The 26,357-nt window shown below is 40.4% G+C and overlaps 1 protein-coding gene across 1 annotated transcript in view; it reads left to right on the forward strand.

Moving 5' to 3' along the window:
* The window catches only part of ST6GAL2 (ST6 beta-galactoside alpha-2,6-sialyltransferase 2), a 29,365-nt gene extending 4,834 nt beyond the window's left edge, over nt 1-24,531 (forward strand). The window contains exons 2-5 of the mRNA XM_069494869.1: nt 4,492-4,589; nt 5,940-6,041; nt 8,274-8,448; nt 24,260-24,531. Of these exons, the coding sequence (XP_069350970.1) occupies nt 4,492-4,589; nt 5,940-6,041; nt 8,274-8,448; nt 24,260-24,531 (647 nt within the window). The remainder of the gene's footprint in view (nt 1-4,491; nt 4,590-5,939; nt 6,042-8,273; nt 8,449-24,259) is intronic.
* Nucleotides 24,532-26,357: the final 1,826 nt, after the last annotated feature.

A 26,357-nucleotide genomic window follows, 5' to 3' on the forward strand; every position in this document is an offset into this window, starting at 1 on the left:
CAGATCAATTCATGGACATCCTTGCACACTGTTCTACAGAAATTAGACTTTACCTAATAAATGTAATAGTAGGTACCACTTACAGGGTGTTTACTACAGACAAAGTCCTGTTTGAAATGCTTTTCTTGTGCTAACTGTTCTAAGGTTCACAACCATAAGTGATAGACATGATTATTCCCATTTTACAGATAAAGAAACATAGACACCTCAAGTCACATGGTGAAGCCTGGTTTCAAACCCCTGTCTGGGTCTCTCACCCCATGCCCATGATGCAAAGGTGTTGCAGATTTCCACTTTAGAGACATTGCTTCAGAGCCTAGGTTTGAGGGCACAAGGGAAGTCAGTCAAGAGGTGAGGGTTGCAGGCCAGACAGGACTCCCAGGGTGGAGGGAGCTGGGAGAGGTGGAGCAGTGCTTTGTCCTGATCCCTGGCAGGCAATTCCCTAGTGACTGGAGCAGTTCCTTGACAGGTTTCAATTTTCCTTCAGTGGATGCACTTGTCTAGCTCCATTCTCAAGGTCAACATAGCATGGCTCTGGCCCAGAAATGCCTTCTCTAGAAATGAAGCTTGCCTTTCTTCCCCTCGTGCTTGCTGTCTGATCTGTTCCTTCTTTTATTATTAAGGCACATTATCAAGGTGATGCACAGCCAGGCGGGCATTGCAAAACATGCCTGCATGGCAGACATTCAGTGTGTCCTCCCCTCCCATCCAGACCTGACGCTGCTCACTGAGAGCTTTCTGCAGGCTTAGCAGGAGTCTCCAACACTATGCCTCCCTGCTCCCTCCACAGAGGTGGCCTTTTAACTCTCCAGACTGATAACACTTCCCAAGGAGTTACACTACATTGCCTTTCTGTGCCTTGTTCTCATGAAGCCCTTGGAAGGCTTAGAACACAGCTCCATGTAGGATAATGGGCATTTAAATGCTGGGATGATTTCAAGGCTAATGTGATTAATTTGGAATTACTACTCAGTGAATAGAAATGCACCGACCATCTTGGGCCCTTGGCTTGCTCACCTTACCTTTATGTGAGGCTGTGTCTGTGCAGGGCAGCATGGTTCCGGGGGGACTCCTGATTGACCATTGCTACCATTGCCCTTCCTCCCTGGTCTTGGGGCTGATTCTCCCTGAGCACCTGTCATCACCTCACTGTCTGGAGTCTCCTCACTTTCTGCCTTGTCAGAGGGTTGCCCTGGGTCAGCAGATGGAACAGTGCAGTCCTCCTACCCTTAGGGTTCCCAAGACCCTTTTGGGGGTCCACAAAGTAAAAACTATTTTGTAATACCCAGAGGTCTTTTCCTGTTTAAAACTGGTGCCATTTACACTAACAATGCAAAAGCAATGATGTAGGAAACTGCTGGCTTCTTCACACAAATCAAGGAATCAGCACCCAAATCTCAACCCTTGAGTGTTTTTCAGATTCCGTATGACAAATTGAGAGACAGGAGAAAAGCACTTCTGCAAACTGTGCACAGTGGAGAAGCACTCGTGTGATTATGTTGTGAGCTGAAAGAGCCACTTTTGTCATGAAATGCAACCTTTGCTTGAAAAAAGTGACAGACACACTCTAATTATTCAAACTTGGATATTTGGCAGGTATTTTCTCAAAAAGGAATTAAATGAGCCTGTCACTTTTAGGAAAATAACTGACAGTATTTGTTGCCAGTGATAAAATTCAAGCTTTCCAACCATAATCTTGGAAGTTTATCATGCTTAAAAACCCATGAGATCCATGTTGATATTAACCAATGTGGTGTTTTGATACTTTTTAATGAAATGCATCCACATTTGGAAGATCTGCTTAACCTGATGACCCCATAGTTTTCTAGGGATCATTGCATGATATTACAAAATTACACATGGGTGAAAGATCCATTTTAAGAGCAAAACAGACCAATGGATTTTCATGTATAGAGCACAAAAATTCATTGATGTGTTTCAGATTCCACATTGCAACCAACCTTTAAGAAACTGGTACTTGTCAAGTTTTGATGAAGTATCAAAGAAGACTATTCAAAGGACTCTTAAAATAGTCCTTCCTTTTCAACAGTGTATCCAAGTCTTCACATACTTCAGTTGAAGCAACAGATTGCAACAGATTGAATGCAGAAGCAGATATGAGAAACCACCTGTCTTCTAAAAAACCAGACTCAAAGAGATTTGCAAACATTTAAAACAGTGCAAGTCTTCTCACTAATTTTTTGAAAATATAGTTTTTATTTAATTTAAAAATGTTATTTTAAAATAAATTAATAAATAAGCATTTTTTTCAAGTTTCCTGTTATACTTTCTAATATGGTAGGTATCAATAGATATAATCCATATACACAAAAAGGTCTTTGGGTTATCAACAATTTTCAAGAGTATAGAGGGATTGTAAGACCAGAATGTGAGGTGTTCAGCTTTGAGTAATTTAATTTTTCTAGCTCAAATATCATATGAATTTTTATGACAAAACACTGTCCAATCAAAATAAATATTAATAATAAAAAACACTTCATTACCAAAGAAAAGTATGAACCAGTACTTAAATTGTGAAATAAAGAGCCAGGTTTTAACTGGAAACATTCAAGTATTTTGGCATCATTTATACAAAGCATAGATCCCCTTGAATCTAGAGATTGACAAACTTATTTTTAAGAGCCAGGTGGCTAAATATTTTAGGCTTTGTGGGCCATAGGATCTCTGTCTCAACAACTCAACTCTGCCGTTATAGACAGTGTATACAGAAGTAAGTGTGTCTGTTGCAGTTAAACTTTATTTCCTAAAAAAGTGGCAGGCTGTATTTGGCCTGTAGGTAGGTCATAGCTTGCCAACTGCAAAATTTCCTCTAAAAGAACAATATAGGATTTGTGATGACATAGCCAGGTACCCTTTATGCATTCACTGTGTTCCAAAAGTGTATTAATTTTGGTGCTCAAAACTGCAATCTGAATTCTTTTGAGTTCAAGGCTTGTCAATAAAGGTACCTTTTGTTAACATTGTTCTAAGGTGGCATCTTGGTGAGTTTCTTTAGCTTGGGGAGTAGGAAGACAAGTCCCAAGGAGGGGTAGCATGACTCAAGGGAAGAACGTGAGCTGCTTCAGGACTTGTGTGGGCTGTGGTTGCTGTCCATGCAGCACCCTTGTGTCCACGTGGGATGTTTGAAGCTGAAGACAGCCCTTAGGAATTCCTTTATTGTTCATTGGCTCTGGTTTCTAGGAATTTCAAGACACATATATGTTTATAGACTGCCTTATGCAGAGGGACCTTGTCCCTCCTTCTCACCCCTTAATCACTTGAGCCCACTCTCCTCCACCCCCCACTTTTCCCCTCCTCGTTGGCCTCCATGATACAGAAGCCTATTTTCACCAGGACCTCTCAGCCCAGCATTCAGAGGACTTGGGCAAGTCTCGGTGTCAGTCAAGTTGAATGAAGTGAGATGTAGATTTATGTTGTAGTTCAAACTTGATGGACCACTGTGTGCCGTCACAGCATAAGAGCCCTGGCAGCTGATGATATTGGTGGCTCTGCCATCCTCCCAGGTGGCGGCAGTCAGTCAGACTGTTGCTGCAGATGCAGAATGCTTCAGGGTTGCTCTCGCATCCGTCTTGGCATCACTAGCAGTGGGTAAGGCTGCACGGAAATCTGAGCTAACTTTCTTTTTAAGCATACTCCAGCACCAGAAAGTGGTCAAGTGGAATTGAAGGTTGTGGCTCCTGCTGTGTGCGAGCTACACTTGATCTTCATGAAGGCAGCAGCATTAGATGCAGTCCTTACCCTGACTGGCCGGCCTCAGGGCTCTCCAAGCCATACGGAGCCACAGATGATGAGGCCCTGACCGCTAGTGTCTTTACCTGCTCGCAGGAGTCACCCTCAAAATGTTTTGGAACAGGCCAGGCATGGTGGCTCATGCCTGTAATCCTAGCACTCTGGGAGTCTGAGATGGGAGGATTGTTTGAGCTCAGAAGTTTGAGACCAGCCTGAGCAAGAGCGAGACCCCGTCTCTACTAAAAATATTAATAGAAAAAATCAGCTGGGCATGGTGGTGCACGCCTGTAGTCCCAGCTACTCGGGAGGCTGAGGCAGGAGGATTGCTTGAGCCTGGGAGTTTGAGGTGGCAGTGAGCCATGATGATGCCACGGCAAAGACAGAGTGAGACTCTGTCTCAAAAAAAAAAAAATGTTTTGGAACCTTTGAGAGAATGACTGCCTAAACCTTGTCACTTGTAAAGGTTGTGAAAAGATAGCAAGCATCTAAGTATAACTTTAGGTGATACAGGATCACCTGTGATTGAATTGATTTATATATATATATCTCCATGTTGATTTTCCTCCTAGCCAAGATCTCTTTTAAATCAATAGCAAATTATCTGAAAAACGGGTGAATATCTTAACTTTGTTGGTGGTGTCTAATTAGCTTCAGGTATTGAAAGATTTGCTTTAACATTTTTTCCTAGATTATGTGATTCTACAGAGAAAAAAAGTAAGCTTGTCACTTATGTGCCCTTAGATTCTCATGATGCAGTTTTGAGATTTAACTCTGCTCCTACGCGTGGTTATGAGAAAGATGTTGGAAATAAAACCACCATGCGCATCATTAATTCCCAGGTAAGGTGGATGGAGTATTTTCACAAATGTACACTTCTTAGGTTTAACTGGATGAGTGAAGAGAAATTACCTGGTTACCCATGGCCTTAGTACTTGCTTGTTTCTATGGGTCTTGTAATTATACAAATTAGTAAGGAAAAAATGTAGAGAAGTGGGAATTTAGATATGATATGAATATGAAGAAATGAATAAATAAGATTAAAAGGAAAAAAACAGTAGAAATGGAAATATACATCTATGTATTTATAATTCTAGACTTGGCACGTTGCTTTTTGTGAACTCAGAAAGTTAAACTTGGCAATGAGGAGGGCAGGGTTGAAAGGAGAGAAACGCAAAGGTACAAACTCTGTGGGTCCATAGGACATCTTTGAAACTTCTGGCCGTTATTTGGAAATTTAAAAAATGGAAAGGAATTGTTTAGTTAGGAATAAAAATACCTGTTTTCTTCATGTTCTTAATAAGAACACCTTCCAAATTTATAGGAAAATTATTCTCAGAATAAACTACAACAATTTCTAGAGTTTTAAAAATATGTAGGAAAAAAAGGAGGTGACGAGTGATTTCTGGTGAGTTGCTTGCGAACAAAGATTAGCTTTCTGCGCGGTTCCCCGCGCCAGGCAGCCTGCTGCAGGGTAAGAGACAATTACCGTATTTCCTTAATTCGCAGATGCCGTTGACTGTGAGATCCACCATTCGCTTAATAAAAGCTTCCCAGAGAGGTGGAAATAAACCCTACCAAATTAAAATACGTGTCACCTGTAAGATGCACCCTAACTTCAGAAACCTTAACATATGAAGGAAAAAGGTGCATCGTAATAAAGGTGAAAAATCATGTCTTAAAACTGAGGAAAAACAATACGTTATTTTTTTCCAAAACTACAGTTTAAAAAAAAATGATTAGCAGGTGATATTGAAGAACTCCTCCTGAACCAGGTAGGGCCGCAGAGAGAGGACTGCAGCCGGAACCCGGGAGGCTCCTTAATAACTCATTTCACCCACCCACAACTGTATCTCACATAACACACAAAGGCAGTTGTGGAAGAGGCTGTGGGGCCTGAATTAGCTCTGGAGTTACATCCTTCGGGAGCTGGACTCACGCACACTAGATATGAGTGTAGTGCTGGGGAGAATGGAAGAACTTGTGGTTCCTTAAAAAACCTCCTTTCCGCAAACATTCTTTAAGTGCCTCAGCATACAATGCCAGCCTCTCTCCCTCCCCCAGAGGAAAATACAAAGTCTGGGCCATTTTTCTCTTGCTCTTGTTCCTCTTTTTAATTTTCACCTCTTTTTAAAATATAATTTTGAAGAAGCAGACACTGGTTTTGAGATGGTTTTTCTGTGTGATTGCAGATTCTGACCAATCCCAACCATCACTTCATTGACAGTCCATTATATAAAGATGTCATTTTGGTGGCCTGGGACCCCGCTCCCTACTCCTCAAATCTTAACCTGGTAAGTGTTTCCCTGGGGGCCCAACCCAGTTGTCGGACACGCCTCTCACTGATTAATCATGGGAGCAAGTCAAGGATTCGGCTTTGACTCCAGAGTGAAACTGACCGTGGGTACAACTTAAATATATGCATGTGCACACCATTTTGGTACCCAGTTGGTGGGTAGCACCCTTGGTGAGCATTAGCTGTTTAATGCCAGAGTGATTTTGTTCTGGGGGGTTAAGAGAAAAAATGTAGAACATCTAAATGGGTGGGCTGATTAAACTCAGGACTGTGCCATTGTGATAGGGTTACATCACTTTCCAAGTAGTTGCAATACTTACTGAAATAAGTTGAAAGTGGTTGGCAGGAGAATCTAAACTTTGTGAATCCGCGGCTCATTGGTTATTTAAATGGGGCTTTTTCTTGCATGTGTTCTTCACTGGCTTCTGCTTCTAAATCTGTTTAATTTTATGCAATAGAGCTGAAACAAGTTTATTACTAGCGATCAAAATACAAATGGGTTATATTTGTGACATTCTGGTCAATCATCGCCTATCTAAACAAGCAGCTAACTACTTTTGGTGAAACTTTGCATGAAAAGCCAGTGTACTTGTTTTTTAATGAGGTTATACTGAGCCTCGTAAGAGATGCTGTCAGTTGTGCGAATGAGTCTCTTTGACTTGTTTTGCCATGACCAGCGAGGATGCAGCCTTCTTAAGATGAATGTGGGGTGATGCCAATTCCTTAAGATGGATGTGAGGCACAGATCTTTGCTCCTTCGCTCTTCCAGGGAGTAACTTTCCGAGATGGAATGGGGTCCTCCAGAAGGAGGGTCTGGTCACTGTTTACCTTGAGACTGAGGCTGGACATTAACCTAGCATAATTGCTAACTGGTTCTTAACCAGGGGTGCAAATCTGAATCACCTGGAGAATATTTTTCAAAATCTGTCAAAGCCCCATTCCGAGAAATGTAGGCAATATATAGCCTCAGTGTGTGTTTTTGAGAAAGCTCTCCAACTGATTCTCATACATACCCTTCAATGGGAATGGCACATGAGATGGGTGTTGGACCTTTTCAACTTCCTTCTTGGCCCAAGCTTCCCAGTTTTAAGCTCTGGCAGCTTTCTTGTTGTTTGTGAACAGCTGAGAGCTTCTAGCTATTGGATCTTGTTTCTTCCTCTGTTGGAAGCATCTGAGCCCAGGGCATGAGCTGGCCCACCCAACAGTGCTAAAATCCAAGCACAAAGGCTCCTTTCTGTGGGGCCTTTGCTGCCCTGTGAGGACCTGGGAGGTGGGAGGGCAAAGGAGCGATTCCCGCTCTGGTCCCACATTCCTGCTTCCTTGCCAATGGGACACCTGGCTTGGGGATTTAGTTTATTAGAGATGATCTGGTCCAGTCATTCTCAAAGTTTTTAAACCCACAGAAGCTTTTCATCAGTGGAGTATTACTTGGGATCTTAATATACACCCACTGTATACCGATGGCATCTGTTTGAAGGCAGCCTATGAGCTAAGCCTCTTTCCACCCACCCTCTCGAAATCCCGTGTCACGATGGCACCTGAAACACTCCTGAAGACTTCTTTTTTTTTAAAATCAATCTTTTGCTACAATAATTTATATACAGTAAATGTAAGTGTACATTTTGATGAGCATTAACAAGTTTATATACCCATGTATCTACCATCACAATAAAGAAGTGGAACATTTCCATCACCCTAGAGGGTTCCCTTGTCAATCCATCCTAGTCAGTCTTCCCAGCCCCAAGCCAGGTGGCACTGCCCAGACCCAGACAGCATTGACATACTTTCTGTCACTATGGATGAAATTTGGAAAACTTATTTTTGAAATACACCAATCCAGACCAGGAGTCAGCAAACTGTAGCCTTGGGCCAAATCTGGCATCCACCTGTCTTTGTAACTAAAGTCTTATTAGCACATTGTTCAGTACCTATTGTCTATGGCTGCTTTCGTGCTACTACGGCACAATTGAGTAGAAGAGATAGAGACTCTACGGCCCTTTGCAGAAAAAGTCTGCTGACCCCTGATCTAGTCTATTTCCCTCATTTTACTAAAGCAGAAAGCATTATCCCTGCTGGGATGAGCACCCTGGTCTGTTCGTCCCCACACCCAGTGAGGAAGTGTCTGTAGAAGTGACGAGTCGTGGGCTTCCCCCTCCCTCCAGCCCAGCCTGCCTGGGTGCTGCCTGTCTCCTTTTCTCTACTTGACTGTTTTGATTTTTTGTTTCCTTAGTGGTACAAGAAGCCAGATTACAACCTGTTCACTCCATATATTCAGCATCGTCAGAAAAACCCAAATCAGCCATTTTACATTCTTCATCCCAAATTTATATGGCAGCTTTGGGACATTATCCAGGAGAACACTAAGGAGAAGATTCAGCCAAACCCACCATCTTCTGGTTTCATTGGTAGGTGTACGTCAAAAACTGGAATGAGGAACGATCGGGCAGCGGGCGGGGGAGGCCTAATATTTAATGAATATACGGTCATGTTATACAGGCTGAGTACCCCTTATGTGAAATGCTTGGGACCAGAAGTGTTTCGAATTTCAGATTCTCTTGGATTTTGGAATATTTACAGACATTTAACTGGTTGACCATCTCTAATCTAAAAATCTGAAACGCTCCAGTGAGTATTTCCTTTAAACGTCCTGTGGGCATTCAAAAAATTTCAGATTTTGGAGCATTTCAGATTTCAGATATTCAGAATAGGGATGCTCAACCTGTATAGTAAGAGCAATTAACCGGTGGTTTTGGAGGAAAAGTAGATTAACTAAGGAAAACAAGAAAAACTCACATAACAAATTACTCCAAAATTTTAAGGTGTAAAGCAAGAGCTATTTTATTTTTCTCATGATTTTGTGGGCCAGTGATTTTTCTTTCTGTTGCACCTGGCATTGCTGGGGGTCACTTAGTGCTATTCAGCTGCTTCATGGGATGGCTTAACTCACATGTCCAGCCCCTCCCTTGGCAGGGATAGCGAGAGGCCTGGCTCCACGGGGACTGTTGACCATGCGCCTGCCCGTGGCCTCTTTGCATGGTGGTTTCAAAGTAATCGGGCTTCTTAAATGGCAGCGTAGGGATCCTAGGGAGTGTGTTCCAAAAGACGGGAAGTAGAAGCTGCCAGTTTCTTAGGACAGACACCCGGAGACTTGCACAGCATCCCATGTGCTATTCTGTTGGTCAGAGCCAGCACAGCGCTCACCAGATTCCAGGGGAGAAACATAGACCCTGCCTCTTTAGGGGAGGTGAGGGAGGCGTTTCCAGGAATCTGCGGCATCTTTAGTCCACCACCCACTCCTGTTCACACTGCTTATGGGATGCCAGGCTGAGGAGTTGAGTTTGTGACCACAGGGTAGGGCATCGTGTTGCAAGATAACTGGTAGGTGGGGCTTTGATGAGACTAGTTCCAGTATCTTGTTCAGCTCTCTCGACCAGAGAGACCACTGGCTCTAAGCCAAAGATGGATTTTATCTAACAAGGTAATCACATTTGGCTTATATTTTTTTCAGCCAGGCTTTGATCCTCAAAGTTTCTGGTTTTACCCCATTTCTTTAACTGTGTTTCAGCTTATCATCCCATTATTTCTGTGCTTTTACTGGAGTAGGGTAATACTAAGGAAAATCCTAGATCCCCTTGGCAATACAAAAGGCCACAATAGAACCAGGGACATTGGTTTTGTCTATAGAAACTGTAATGTTCTCTGCACCAATTTCAATGAATTGACAGCCCTGTGCCTTCCTTGGGCTGTGCAGTGAGTCCCTGTGCATAAAGGACAGATTTGTAGAGATAGCACTGGTTTGGTTATGGACACAGGACACACAGATATCCCGAGTTGAGCCTTGCAGATTTTAAAGTGGGTTTATGGTCTTGTAACGTGAAATATTTTACATAGAACTCAAGAAAACATTTGCAACATGACTGCCTATTATTTTTCTTAACCACAAGTTTTTTTCTCGCCTTTAAAGTCATGCCTTTGACACTCTTTGTTTCCACATGACTCGTTTGAAACCCCAAGTTCTTTATCTTTTGTATAATTTCAGAGGATCCTGTTGATTTAGAAAAGAAAGTATAATCTAGTTTGTCAGCAAAGGGTAAACAGGATGAAATAATGCCTAGGCGGCACAATAGGATGTGACAGGAGTTTAATAAAGTCTTTTTCATATTGTCACCTTTTCATGAATTCATGTGGCTAATATTTGATTTGAGCGAAAGTTTTAAAGCACAGTGAGGGGGCCCTGTCAGATATACTTATCATGAACATGTGGTTTAAAAATTCAAGTTAGAGAGTCATAGCTGAAAAAAAGTGAGTTCCCATGTGTTTTTGTTGAAAAAAAAATTATGCCACATGTGGCCAGCTTCCTTTCAAAGCTATTTACTGAGAATCTGGAGATTTCAGGGGCTGATGATTGTGTTTAAGGCTTCTTTGACATGAAGCAGGAGGATGCAGTTCGATGTCATTGCCAGACTGTAGGTTAAGGTTGCACAGGTTTGCGTTTGAATTCTCCTCTGCCCCTTGCTAGCTGTCTGACCTTGGGCAAGTTACTTAATCCTCTGACCCTCAATATCCTCAGATGAGAAATGGAAATAACAATAAAACCTTTCCAAGAATGAGGTAGCTAGCCAATTTTTAATCATTATTTCCTAGTACTGCTCTGCCCAATATGGTAGCTGTTAGTCACATGTGACTACTTAAGTTTCAATTAATTAGAATTAAATAAGAAGAAAACTTCCATCTTGGTGCCATTAGCTCCATTTCAAGTTCTGAGTGGCCACGTGGCCTGATGGCTACTATCTTGGACAGTGCAGATAGAGAACATTTCCTGGTCCCAGAAGTTATATAGGACAGCACTGTTAAGTTCTCCTAATTACAGAAGAATGAAAAACAGCAAGTTGATAAGGAATCATTAAGTTCCCACTGGACAAGCTGTGGGTGGGGACAGAAGATGCAACAGAAGCCATGGTCTGGTGTCTATAAATTCTTTTATGGCTCTTGTGTCTTGCCACAGGCAAGCGTAAGACCCCTCACCAAGGACAGGCAGTAGGTACAGCCTGGGTGAGCTCTGCTCAGCAAAACACCAGCACCCACTGACTATCCCCAAAGCTACTGTAGTCTTTGCACCTCCTCTTTTATCTTGACCAGAAATCAGTTGAGAGCCAGAGTCTGTTTTATAATTTATCTGATATCCTTAAATAGCAATAAAATGATGTCACCCACATCTCAATCTGTCATAAGAATTTAAAAAATCAATGAGTGTATTTCTTTCTTTTATCAAAAAGGTTCTCCGAATGCTCCTTCGTGTTCTGAGGTCATGCTGAAAAGGTATTGACTTGTTGTCTCAGCACCTCATCATTTCCAAATACTCTAACCTCTAACGTCAGCTCCTGAATGAAAGAACCCATCGACAAGCAGTTATGAGGGATTAGAGCATTTCAGTTTGCACCTTCTGTCTTGTGCCCCAGGTGCATGGGTCAGCAGGGTGGTCATCGTCAGAAAAGAGCACCCTGGCAGTGTCCCAGCCTCCTGTTGTTCTGATCCACACAGGGCTGCACTGGAGGTGAAGGAGCACAAATCACTTTTTTTGCTGATGTGTTCATCGGATAGATGCACATATCTACACACATGGCTGGTTTTATATTGCCTTTTTCCCTCAATCTTTGTGGCTGAAACCTTTACTGATGTGTTCATCCGTATGTGAAAAATAGTCTCCCGTGTAATTATTTATATTTCTAAACCCAACACATACATTTTCCTTATACGTTTTTAGGAATCCGCATGTGTGAAACAGAGGGACTCTAAAAGATGACTATTTTGAACACAAAAGACATTTCTCTGTATGGAAATGGTTCCAGTAGCAGTTAGATTCCCCGGGAGAGGCTCTTGAGCTCTTTAAATACAGTGCTGTTGGTGCTCTTCAGAGGCCTGGTTAATGGGACCTGAATTCATCATGTAGGAGGAAGGCAGTGAACAAGGAAGTCATCCATCAAGTGGATATTAATTGAGCACCTCCTGTGTGTCAGGCACAGGGCTAGTCCTGGGGACACGGTAATATGGAAACCAGGCAAGGGTGCTGCCCACACCTTGTGGTGCTGGTGGGGGATGGGGGGAGACAGATGTAGATAAAATATAATTACAGACTGTGATAAGTGCATTGAAGGAAAAGAATAGATTGCATCAAAAGCTGGGCAGTGTCTGTTTGGCCCATCATTGTGTTCCTCCTCTTAGCCTGGCACATAGTAGATATAAAAAAAAAAAAAAACACCAATAATAATTATTTAGTGAATGAATGAATATTCTAGCTCAGTGGTTCTCAAAGTTTAGCATGCATCAGAATCACCCAGAAGATCTGTGTATTAATAATCCTATGCTGCAAAGCAAAACTTAGATACTTAAAAGAACAGTGAGCTTTCATTATCTCACACAGTTTCTGTGGGTCAGTAATCTTGGAGCAGATTGGCTGGATGATTCTGGCTTGTGGTCTCCCATGGAGTTACAGTTGAGCCATCCAGATGGAGTTGAGGTGGTCTGCTTTCACGATGGCTCACTTGCATGGCTGTGGGCAGGAGGCCTCAGTCTCTCACCACGTGAACCTCTCCATAGGGCTGCTTGGACATGCTCACAATATGGCAGCTGGCTTCCTGAGAACAAGGAATCTGAGTGCAAGGAGAAAGCCACATGTTTTTATGATGTTGTAACTATCACATTTACATTCTATAATATTTGTTACACAAGTCAGCACCTTTGTTATGGGAGAGAAGTACACAAAAGGCAAGAGTAGCAGGTGGAAATCACTGGGACCCAATTTGGAGGGTGGCTGTCACAGCTTTTTAAACCAGATTACTGGGCCCACCCCAGAGTTGCTTAATATGTGAAGGTGGTGAGAATTTGTTTTGCATTTCTAACAAATTCTCAAGTGATACTGATACTGCTGGTCCTGGGACCAAACTTTGAGAACCACTCTTTTAGCTTTTTAGAATCTTAAAGTTAGAGAGAACTTTAGAAATCTAGTCTACAGATTCTACTACTATATTGATAGAAGTACCAGCAAGGTGATATGCATTTGGCTCAGCGGGCAGACACAAAATTCTTTAGTAACTACTAGTCACTTACTTATTGCAGTGTTTAAACACAATTGGAATAATTATTTTTATTTGTGTTTAGTTAAAACAATATAACATATTATTACCAAAAATATCACTTATCTGTATCTTTGTCTTTTGAAATTTTGTAGCATGAAATCCGATATTTCAGCGTTATTATATTTTTAACTACAAATACAATTATTCTTTTGAAGACATAGCTATGAAATTTGTTCCCATTTCTAATGAACTCATTTTATGTTCATAAAACTTATCATGAAATGACATACATAATAACAGGGTTTTTGTTTGTTTCTATCAAGTTGGGAACCAGATTCTTAGACATACTGAGTAGTGGAGAATAAGTTGGAAATCAACAAGCCAAATCCCAGCTCTCACTGATTTCAAAAAACCATCCTCTCTGTAACATTTGAGCAGATAATTCGGTGCAATGGACTGGATGTTTCTCTCTCCAAAATTTGTATGTTGAAATTGTAACCCCCAAGGTGATTAGGAAGTGGGACCATTGGGAGGTGATTAGGTCATGAAGGCGAAGCAGCCCTCATGGAGAGGATTAGTGCCCTCATAAAAGAGATCCCAGACAGCTCATTCGCCTCTTCTGCCATGAAGACACAGCAAAAAGACAGCCATAAGTGAACCAGGAAGTGGACCCTCACTAGACACTGAGTCTGCTGACACCTTGATCTTGGACTTTGCAGCCTCCAGAACTGTGAAAAATAAATTTCCGTTGTTTATAGCCACCCTGTTTATGGTATTTTGTTACAGCAGCCAGATGGAATAAGACATTCAGCCAACACCTTCTTCTCAAAAAGTGTAACATTCTTCTTGCACCTTCATTAGTAACCCCTAGCCTAGCACCAACAATATCCCTGATGGCTTATAAATCACGTGGTCTCACCTTGTTGGGTTAGGGCCTGGTGTGTGTGTGTGTGTGTGTGTGCATGTACTCGTGTGTTTTCTGCTGGGCAAAGGGAAGCAATAAATATTGAAGGGAGGAAGAGTCTAGATACAATTTCTGTTTAGTGCACCAGGTGAGTGTCCTTTGGTTGGTGAGCTTGGAGATACTGTGACATCAGAATTGGCATTGATCCCAGCACCCCGTGGCAGGGCTGAGCTTTTCCTTCACCACTGCAGGATCTGCCTGGTACCATTTCCTATAGAGAAGGAAATCAGATTTCCTGGTAAAATCAGATTTGGACAGAAATACTTAGCTTGCAACTAAATAAATTCTCCTTCTTTTATCTGCAAATAATAGGACTTCCTTTTATGCTTAAAGAGAAAGAACAGTAAGTTTTGAGATTTGAGGAACACATTGACCTGGCATTAAAGAAAACTTTAAACAGCTCTTCACCAAAAGTCATTTTATTGTTGGGAAAACATCTGATTTCAGAAGTTTGCAATTCATGTACATAGAGAATTTATCAAAGATAGTAATTTATTATGTTTTCCTTATAATAACTGAATTAGAGAACATGTAAATAATTATAATATTGATATAATATAAATACATTTTAACATTAAATGAATTAAACTATACTTTAATTACAAGCTTAATATTAATAAGATTCTTATTACAGTTTTAATACCTATAATGTATACTGAAGTTCTCTTAAATTTCTAAATTATTTTAAAATCATGTTTTCTACATTTTAACATATAATAGATTCCTATTATGACTGAGCAACTCTACCTAACAAAATATTCTGAAGAATTATTATTAAAAAGTTACTGTGATTAAACATGAAAACCTTGCTCAAAGTTGTATATTGATTATTGATCATTATTTTTCAAAACAGTAAAAAATAACTATGCAAATATGTGTTGACTTATGGTAACAAGGTCATTGCTTGGAAATCAGTAAAAGCTTGACTAGCTTTTTAAGAAATCCTATTTTATTAACATATCTAAGCTAAGGAGGTTTAGAGATATGATTCATCCTCACATAGATATGGGTCCAAAGCTTTCACCAAACCTTGAGGAACAGAATCATTCTGTCTTTATTTTAATTCTTATTTCAGCATATTGTGGGGGTGCAAAAGTTTAGGTTACGTATATTGCCCTTGCCCCCCCACCCCCCGAGTCAGAGCTTCAAACGTGTCCATCCCCTAGACACTCATTATGTATGTATACACCCATCCCCTCCCCCACCTACATCTGCCCAACACCCAATCAATGTTATTCCTAAATGTGCTCTTAGGTGATGATCAGTGAAAACAATGTGATGGTGAGTACATGTGGTGCTTATTTTTCCATTCTTGGGATACTTCACTTAGTAGAATGGGTTCCACTCTGTCTTGATTCATTAGCTTTTCTTTGCGGCTTTTTTGAAGTATGTCCTAGAACTTTGCAGATATTATAAAAAGAAGGAAAATAACATAACTAAATGTTTAAACATTTTTTTAAACAACAAATAACCCCCCACCCCCTCTTCATGGTAGTGCTATCCTGATTTTATTTTAGCATATACGCTTCCAAATCTTGACCACATTTGCAGCTTAATATTGTTGTAATGAATGAGCCTCCCGTAATGCTGAATGAATGAACAAAGGAATGAATGGGAGGTTGTGATTTATGTTATCTTATAGACTCTCACCTTTGACTTAGCTGGTCTCACATGCGGAGAGTGCCCACCCCCTCAAGTGTCACTTTACTATAGCTCTGGAGAGACCAGAATCAAATCTTGGCTCCACCACTCAACTAGCTGTATGAACGTGAGCCAGTTACTTACCATCTCTAAACCCCAATTCTTTCATCTCTAAAATGAATATGCTCATAGTATCTTTAACTTTGAATCACCATTTGCCTAAGCACAATAACAAATATTTACTACTTACTGTTACTGTGACGTACCTCACCTAAAACTTTATGCTAGGTTAAATAAGATTGTACTCCCAAATAGAAAAGGACTGCTTTTTCATTAAGATCTATAATCATGGTGAAAGTGGACTTTTGTTTTCTTTAATATTACAGAGGCCATATAATTACATCAAATAGGTTGATCATTTATGCCTTTCTTTAGCTGTTGAGTATTTTGGTTGTTTCAGAGTATTTGATATTATCATACAATTATGTTGATGAGTCATTACCATTTTCACGTACTAATACAAACTATAGGATATTGTATATGTGACTATATAGACTTTTCTTTCCTTTAAAGCATTTCCTTAAGGTAAATTCCCAGTAGTATTAGTGCCAGTGAAAAGGGTATAACATTTTGATGATTGCTAAGAGCCGACATATTGCTTTCCCAAGGATTACCTGGCTGAGTTGCTAGTTAGACTCCACGTGTGTCCTCACAGTTGACAGAAAGATGTACATTAGTAGATATATGGGAGATGTATCATTTGCATCATCCTCTTCTTCAGAGAAGCAGTAAAGGGATTTGTATACCTAGTGTTGGACTGCGTATGTATTTTTAAAATTGGAAGGATGTAACATTGATCGGGGTAATTTAGAAGATCCATAAGGACTCGTTTCTTTGGAACAGCTTCATCTCATTAGGTTCCTTACACTCAGCCCATAGGGAGCTACTTGTTCATATGTAAGGAAAATTTCTCTCTTTTATCCTTAGTTGGATACTAGAGATTTTATCTTGTTATTTGGTGCAATGAAGTCATTTTTACTGTGCCGTAGCCTGACTGAGGATAAGGAATAATTTACTTGGGATCCCACAGCTTCTATTTTGCCCTCGTAATGACAGATATTTTTATAGGCGGTGAGTGATCTCACCTGGATTGGTTTGCCACCTACATGCAGTAGGGCATCCAGGCAAACTAGGAGACACCAGCCTCCCTGCCCTTGGCTCACAGCCTGAGCGCTGACGGGCAGACAGGCCTCGCAGCCAGCAGTCCAGTCCAACATACACACAGACATGGAACTCGTTTATAATGTACGACTGCCAGTTCTTTTTATTGCAGGAAACACCAACACCTCTACCCTCCCTTTTTTTAAAGGCAGCCACTATTGATAATATTATAACTAATATTTTTGAAATTCACAGATGTAAACACTATAATTTCAGGCTATTTAATATATGCACAAGAATAATATGCTTATAAAAACAGAGTATAGCTTCATTTCTTTCCCATTTTGTATTGTATTTTGGGATCTAATTTTCCAATATATCATCTAGACTCAGAACATTAACACAAAATTATAAGCCACTAAACATCCATATTTGTGATTGTATAAAATGTGTCACAATTTTGTTTTTTAGAAACAACCTTTTGCATTTACCTGTAAATAATGAATCCGGAATGTGTGTTAGCAGCAAATAAAGCAATATAAGTGAGCTAAAAATTGGCTTTCAAGTTATTGTTCTTGAAGGACAATTTATATTATATTATTTTATTTAATGTAGTAGAGGCTTCTTAAATTGTTTCAAGTTCAGATTTCCAAACCATCTTTTAATTAAAAGTATTTTCTGGAAATGCCACTTAAAAAGTCACTTTTTCTCTTTAAGAAATCTTAAGTGTAGCTCTCATAATTTTCCATTTACCATTGAATTTATGGAGAAACCACAAAACAGCTGCTAGATTTCCATTGGCCTGGCATATTTAATAAACTTAGCCCTTCTCCTTCACCCCTCGTTCAGAAAAAATGTTTTGCAGTGTTCTGTTGGTGATTCTCAGAAATTCCTAATTTACCTCGCATATGAATTATGTTCAAGTGTTTATTAGCATTGCTTTAAGCTGGTATTTTTTCTTGTTGCTCGTATGATGTTCTGTTTTATACCCACAGCTTATTTTGCTGTTTACTGAAAGGATATTGTCATCAAGGAGCAGAGTCTGTTATTCTTAATGATTTTGGATGTTATTTTAAATATTCTGTCAGGTGAACAGCAAGATAGTTCTGCTGTAATCACAATTGAGCTAAATGCTAAATGATTAAACTGTACTAGATTCTGATAACATAGCAAATATATCTACACACGCAAAGTAAAGATTTATAAAGGAAACCTCATTTATTTAGAATTTGTGATAATCTGAACATCCCTTAAAATTTGCTTTTTATTCATATTTTAGAGCAAATAAATAAGTGTCCATTCTGCTTGTTATACTGAATCATATAACATGACATTTTATCAAGACCAGTAGAAATGCTTTTTAATTGGTTTGGTAATTATCTTACATTATGCAGTATTTAAAAATACGCAGTTTGGCAAATGAAACCTCTTGAGTCATAATTGCCTGGAAGGTACTAACACTTTTTTTTCTTCAAGTGAATCTTTCATATGGACTCATTTGTAAAAACTGGCCTTGTAAGAAACTTAACATTAGTTAAATTCTGTTTAAAGATTTTAAACAGCTGGCTAAATGCCCATTTGATTGACTTTGAAAACCACATTAAAAGGTGTCTAAATATTCCTTCAAAAAGTCCAGTTTCATCTTGAAAGCAGTAAAACTTTTATTAGTGATGAAGGTATTAATAGTTAATCTTTGGTAGTCCATAAGCAAAATTACTTAACATAAAAGTTCCATAAGTGATTTTTTAAAAAGTTATTCTTTACTGAATTGCATAGTATTAGATTATTTGTATTCTTGCATGTTAGGTAATCCTAAGCAGGCATAAGAGAGGAAATGAAAAGAAATCAATAACATTTTTAGCATAACCAGATGTGAATTCCCCACGTCAGTCTGGCATGAAGAAATGATAATGAACTACTGTGATATTTTGAATTCATGCATTTATGGTATCTGTGCAGAAAAAACAACACGACAGGCTTGACTGCTTATCCTTGGGAGGCTGCTTACAAGGTTGGCCCTGGGCTGGTTTCTGGGAACTTGGATTTGGGAAGGTTCCCATCCCTCTAACTGATAAGAGTGGTTCAGTGGTCTGTACTGTTTATGGAAGAAATATGGTTTATATTGAATACTTGCTTTCTTTCTGGAAGTCTGGAATTTTGGTACGTGCCAGGCAGATTGCTTACATGACCAGCTCCCAATAAAAACCCCGAGTACTGAGTCTCTAACAAGCTTCTCTGGTTGTCAACATTTCACATGTGTTGTTGTCTTAATCGTTTCTGGCTGCTATAACAAATACCGTAGACTAAGTGGCTTAAACCAGCGGTCCCCAACCTTTTTGGCACCAGGGATCAGTTTCATGAAAGACAGTTTTTCCATGGACGAGGGTGGGGGGATGGTTTTGGGATGATTCAAGCGCATTACATTTGTTGTGCAGTCAAACCTCTCTGCTAATGATAATCTGTATTTGCAGCCGCTCCCCAGCACTAGCATCACTGCCTCGGCTCCACCTCAGATCATCAGGCATTAGATTCTCATAAGGAGTGTGCAGCCTAGATCCCATATGCCCAGTTTACAGTAGGGGGCGGTGCTCCTTATGAGAATCTAATGCTGCAGCTGATCTGACAGGAGGTGGAGCTTGTGCAGTGATGCAAGCAATGAGGAGCACCTGTAAATACAGATGATGCTTTGCTCACTCTTTTTCCTGCTGTGTGGCCCAGTTCCTAACAGGCCACGGGCCAGTACTGGTCTGTGGCCCCAGGGTTGGGGACTATAGGCTTGCACAATAGAAATTTTTCTCTCACAGTTCTGGAGGCTGGGAAGTCAGAGATTAGTTGCTCGTCAACTTGGTTCCCAGTGAGGGCTCTCTTCCTGGTTCATAGATGGCTGCCTTCTTGCTCTGTCCTCCCATGGTGTTGTTGCAGAGAGAGATCATCTCTACAACATGTCTTCTTATAAAAGCACTAATCCCATTCACGAGGTCTCCACTCTCATGAAATAATAATGTCCCAAAGGCCTCACCTTCTATACCATCACTTTAAGAATTAGGGTCTCAACATGTGCACGGGGGGGCGGACACATTTGGTCCATAGCAGTTGTCACAACTCATTGCTGGGGGAATTAAGTCCCTGTGCAACTCTCCTGGGAGAGGACTCTGGAAGCTTGCTGCTGGTATCCCGTGGGCTTTTCCTTTTGCACCTTTTCCTTGTGCTGATTTTGCTTCGTATCTCCTGTCATAATAAATCCTAGTCATGACTACAACTCTGTGCTGGATTTTACGGGTCTTCCTGCTGAATCACTGAACCTAGGGGTGTGCTGGGAACTCCTGACATAGTACCTTATTGGTGGTTATTCAGAGAACCTCTGAGAGCCATGTCCTCTCATTTATGTCATTTGTAGAGGACAAGGCTCAATGTCAGAACTTTGCAGAAAAGATCTGGTGGTAGGGTGCAAACATTTTTTTCAGTATAATATTTAGGCTACATTCTTCAAGGCAACCTCAGTATGGTCTGGTCATGGGCTTTCTACCTGTTTTAAATTTAAAGGTCAGATTTTTAGTTTAGTTTAGTTTTGTTTTTTGTTTGTTTTTTTTGTTTTTGTTTTTGTTTTTGTTTTTGAAGAAATTTTCTCTAAGTCCCTAATGATGATTAGTTCTGTGCCCAGCTTGGTAAATGTTGAATTTAGTTGAAGAGGCCTCCAACAGCGCTTGAAGACTCTGTTCCTCCCGAATCCTATCCCATCCTGCCTGCCTGTAGTATCTGCTGCCCACACACCCTGTTCTTAACGCACATATCAGAACTATGTGAGAGCTGTCACATACCTCCAAACGGTGACGTCCACCTAGCTCCTTTTCACACAGTATAAAGAAATTTATCCTTCAAGTTTTTGTGTATTGTTAAGTACTATCAATAAATCTTAGGAAAACTGATGTGTAGATTTAACCACATTGGATATAATAATAATGATTTCAATATTTATTATATGATAGAATCTGAATCTAAACTCAAATTTATGTATAATGAAAGCCTTAAAATTAAAAGGCAAAGTATGCATTTGCCAAATGAATTGATCATGCTGCTTTAGGAAAGGTTTAAAATGTTAAAGAATATTCTCCTCCTTTGGTACCATAAACCTCCTTGTCCACCTTTCACATATACCCAAGGAGCTGTAAATTAATCTTTTCCTTTCCCCTTGAAGTTGCCTTCATACCAATTCTGATATCAGTACTATAGCCTGCTGTCCCTTAAACACTCAGAGCAGATGCTGCTGTTACTTACATTTTAGGATGCACTAGGTAGACTGTGGTTCATAGTTACAGGAAGTCACAAATTTACATGAGACTACAAAACAAGATAGGGAAACCATTGTTGCTAAATCTCTGTTTCATGGGCAAACATCAGGAGGAACTGTTCAGATAGTTAGCAACAAACACCCCCTTTTTAGCATCTATTGGCTTTCAGTTTGGACGGTTGTGAACTAACCAACAAATTGCTCTATTTCTGAAGCTCTAGAAATTATTTTAAAATATAAAGTACTCATATGAGAAAATAAGTATACCTATTTACATATATTGAGAGCATAATTTTTTGCCTAGTCTTAATGACAAAATCTATGTTGTATATTTAGCAGATATAAGATTTAAGATATAACAATTAACTAGCAGCAAGAGTAAACATTTTCCCTGGAAAACTTTCTAGGAAAAGTAATCAGATTCAAGCATCTGATAGCTCTTTGAGACCAAGAAGATCACAGTGTGTAAGATGTGTAGGGAAACTACCCAAGGTTCTTCTTACTTGGGTTTGGGTAGCAGTTCAATTCTAGATTAGCTGTCAACATGCAGAATGTCTCACTTCCCATGAGACAGCTTGGGGATCTATCACAGTGATTGTCAGAGAATATGTGTGTTCGCCCAGCCTGGTCCTCAAAGCATCATCAGTAGCCAGCATTGGTCCAGGAAGGCTTGTTATTGGTTGATAACTACATTATTGTAGAAATTGCAAGTATTTAGACACTTTATAGCAATTTTGTATAGCTATGGCATCCGAATGGGTGATCATTTTTCTAGTAATTTATCATTACTGTATTTTACAAATGTATTGGTCTGTGATAGACTGTAAATTTTTTCTAAATGGCCCTTCAACACAGTTTAAAAAATTCAGATTCCTGGACCTCAACACAAAGCAATGGAAACCACATTTCTGGGAAGGAGGACAAATCCCAGGAAACTGCATTTGAACAAGCTGCCTGGGTCTTTCTTTTTCTTGCTGAAGTTTGAGAACTACTGCTTTAGGGGGAGGGCCAACTGCGTGACCAGCATAATTTCCTAAATAGAAGGTCGGCTTCTGAAAGCCACCCAGTGTAAGAGCCAGAATTGTAACAGTCACAGCTCAAGACACAGTTGACTCCAATACCCACGGATACTGACAGGTTATTGGCTCATAGAAATGCCCGGGTAGCAGGGACCTGTGATTTTGGGGTATAGTTCCACTGCCAGGTTGTAAGATGTCTTTGTGCAAAAGACACCCTTGAAACCACTGCACTGCCACGTGCCGGAAAAATGTTGTAATAAATGTATTGATCAATCCTGTCCATATGTGAAGGGCACCCTTTTTGAGGGAGTTCCATGTGCACAGCCACAGCCAGCACAGCAGACCCCATGCCCGGGTGAGGGAGAGCCGCCAGTGCTGGGCAGTGCATAGGAACCTGGTCCACAGCCCCTCGCTGGAAAACACGAAGCCATCCTTGGCTCCACAGACACAGGCCCTAGGAAGACTTCACCTCCAGAGCGTTTCTTGTTTGTTTAGGTTTAAAGTTACTGGGAATCAAAGAATTTAATTCTCCCTGCATAGATGGCTTTCTCATTTACCATGTTAATTCCTTGTAAATGGTTTTATGCAGGGGAGAAAAACATTCACAGAGCAGTAATTGCTGATCAGAGGAGGAAGACGTACTTACACCTGCGTTGTGTGTTCCCGTGCTGGTGCCCGTCCCACATACCCAGTGTCTAGGAGGCGCTGCTTCCTTGTTCTCAGTTGGTGCCACCTGAGCCACTGTGGCTTTAGGCCAGCCCAAGGGAGATGCCACAGCCAGGCGATAGCTCGGCCATGGAAAAGGGGAGGAAACTGGTAGACCTGGGAGGAAAATAAAAGGAACTGACCAGCCACTTGAAGTTTTGACCATTGCCCTTGAGAACAAGTTTAACTTCACAAAATTTGACCTGCATAATCTCCTTCTCTTTGTTAGAAGTGTGTGAAATGAAACAATACTGAATCATGGCTCTAAAGTCTTCTGAACAGTAGAACATTGCTGTCTCTGGATCAGTATCCCTTCTCCTGTTTCCTTCTACCCATTGCCTACCAGGCAGCCCCTGGAGCTTCAGGCTTCACCTCTTCTGGAAGCCTTTCTGGATTCCTCCAGGCAAAATTAGGCTCCTTCCCTCCTCTCTCACAGTGTCCCTTATATAGGACTTCTCTGGTTTGGAATTTTTGTGATGCAAACACAGTTAATAATTGGGGAATATGACTGTCCTCTGAAGACAAATATTGGCTATAACAGGAACTAATTGTGTGGCTTTTTGTTTTTTCATAACAAGGGATATCCTTCCAGAAAGGTGATAAGCATGTTTTTTAAAAAAAAGTTTCACATTAGTGATGGTAGACAAAGAAAGAAAGCCTGTTAGCTTAGATCAAGGATAAAATTCACTCAGTGACAGTTGGCTTTTGTAGCTCTCTATCTGTAACATTAAAAAAAAGAAATTAAAACTTCAATACTGATATTCAAGTGAGAAAAATAATTTTGTTAATACTATTCTTAAACTGTGTCACCCTAATTCCATTTCTTTCCATTCAAACAATGATAGTATTTTATAATAGCTGTTCCATTGTTATAGTTCCATTTTACAGCTTTTCAAACAACTGTTTTATCGTCAATTTATAATCAAGCAACTATTTTATAATCAATTTTTCATAGCATGTTTCTTTGGAACACAACAGTCCTACCATTGCAAACCACAAGGGATATGTGTGTAGAACGTGATACGGGATAGTCTGATTTAGGGATTGCAAATCTGTCATTCCCTAGAGTGTGTCCCCATAAGTTCAATGACTTTTTTTATCTCTTGTTCCCAGACCCACAGTACTCAATTGAACCCGTGAATATACTAGAGTATTACATCTTAATATGCCCCCACACCCTATGAACTGCGAGCATGCCACTTAATGGAAGTTCTAGCATTGCAAATGTAAAGGTAACAAGAAAGTGAGTGCAAAGCGAGTGTCTCCCACCACAGTCATTCCCCATTGCCACCACTCCAAAAAGATGATCCCTCTTGTTGGGAGTTGTTCATTGGGTTCTAATTATTGTCTTTTTCATATCAGGAATCCTCATCATGATGTCCATGTGCAGAGAGGTGCACGTGTATGAATACATCCCGTCCATCCGGCAGACAGAGCTTTGCCACTACCATGAGCTGTACTACGATGCGGCCTGCACCCTCGGGGCCTACCACCCGCTGCTCTACGAAAAGCTCCTGGTGCAGCGCCTGAACACGGGCTCCCAGGCGGATCTGCATCGCAAGGGCAAGGTGGTCCTGCCGGGCTTTCGGGCTGTGCGCTGCCCTGCGCCCAACCCAACTGGTCCACACTCTTAAAAAGGGTCTCTTGGGAATCAATGTGCAATAAGGTACTACTGTTGTACTTCAAAGTCACAAAGGAATACTTGAAGATAGATTTTAGACAATGTAGTTTTGAGTCTTTAAATCATAATATAGTGGTGGTCATGAGAATTCTTCTCTTTCTAAGCCATTGAGTATTTATTACTGCTTTGAATATAGAAATGGAATTAAAAACTAAAGCTCAAGAAAGAAGCAAAAAAAAAAAAAAAAGATAGCTAGAAAGAAAAATGTGTAACCATGGGTATGATACCTCCAAAACTGTCAGCCTTTTCTTATGCCAGGGGTACCCCTCATCAGGGTGGTTTCAAGTACAGTTTTTGGTGATACTCCTGATCGTATGAAATGCTTTCTGTCTAGAAACGTCCAAGTTGAGGTGTAGTATCTACAGCACCTAGTGTATCACTGATACATGCATCAATCATTAAACATCCTAGATTGTATGATGAACCTTTGAATTATCACTCAGATGTGTTTATTTCAACAGCAGAAATCCCCGCCGTATCCTATCAGATGCACGTGTTTCCAGCCGTTGGCGTTCCTCGTCTCTGCTTCCCATTGTGCGCTGAATGCTTTGCTCTCTGTGTATCAAGACAGATTTCTAAACCCATAAAACATCCATCTTGAGGGGTCCAAGAAAAAAGTAAGATCCCTTATAACACCACAGAGGAGACCCGTTGTTTCCCTGCAATATCCCATGACTCATCAGGAGCCTAAGTGTCACCTAGATGGAAAGGAACACCACTGGCAAGTAATAACGGACCCTGGTGCAACAGGGTGGCCCGGGTGCTGCCTGGCTCTGGCTCTTCTGCCTTATACCTCCCTGCCTGCAGGTCTGCCCCACAGCTCTTGCTGTGACACACGTAACAATTGGTACAGCCCTGCGGGAGAAGGCAGGGGACACCTTGCTCCTTTCAAACTAGAAATAAGGACTTCAGAGCCATCGCCCTGTGCTGCTGGGGATGAACACCTGTCCCTTTTATAATATATGGATTTCTTGCAGGTTTTTATCAGCTATTGGGAACTCAGTAGTGACATGCACTGAATTTTCACGAACTTCTTCCTACAAACAAACATTTGGGAATCCCATTTTTGTTTTTACAGACATGTTTTATGTCAGCAGCATAAAACAAAGCCATATAATTAAATAAATTGTGAAAGCATTGCTCTTTAACGACAAGGAAGATATGTATATGCTTCAGAGGAAAAAACGGCTAGAGGGAAATTTTCATCCCAATGTGTTAGGTAAATTTAGATTTTTTTTTTTTAATCTCAACTTCCGTCATTGATACATTGAAATTTTTTTGGCTATGAATATAGTAAAACAGAAACATTTGTAATACTTTAAACATCTTATTTCAATATATAACTAAAACATATCTCAGTGGTATAGTGAAGACTTGTTGACAATGACAGTAGCAGCTTAAGTAAATACATTGTCTTGCAAAGCGTGTGAATGTCAGGAGGGTTTAGCAGAAAAGTTTTATTTGTTTCAGAATTGTTTTTGTCCAGCCTGTTCTCAGTACCATTTTCTTGAGCAAGAATGGTTTACAGAGACTGGCAGCTTCTGTTTGGTTAGTCTACTCAATAGAAATCAGTTGGATAACAGACATCTCTTGTGGCTTATTATAATAGTGAAACAGGAGTAATTGAAAAGTTTTCATCTTGACACTATCCAATAAAAGCCCATTTGGGGAGTTTCACTACTAAGTGTGCGAGACGGGATAGATAACTTTGTCCTGTGCATTAACGCATGCCTGAGTAGACGTGGTCAAGCTTCTTTCTAATTTCCAAACATGGTCATG

This window comes from Eulemur rufifrons, chromosome 19 (assembly GCF_041146395.1).
Source record: "Eulemur rufifrons isolate Redbay chromosome 19, OSU_ERuf_1, whole genome shotgun sequence".
Taxonomy (NCBI): domain Eukaryota; kingdom Metazoa; phylum Chordata; class Mammalia; order Primates; family Lemuridae; genus Eulemur; species Eulemur rufifrons.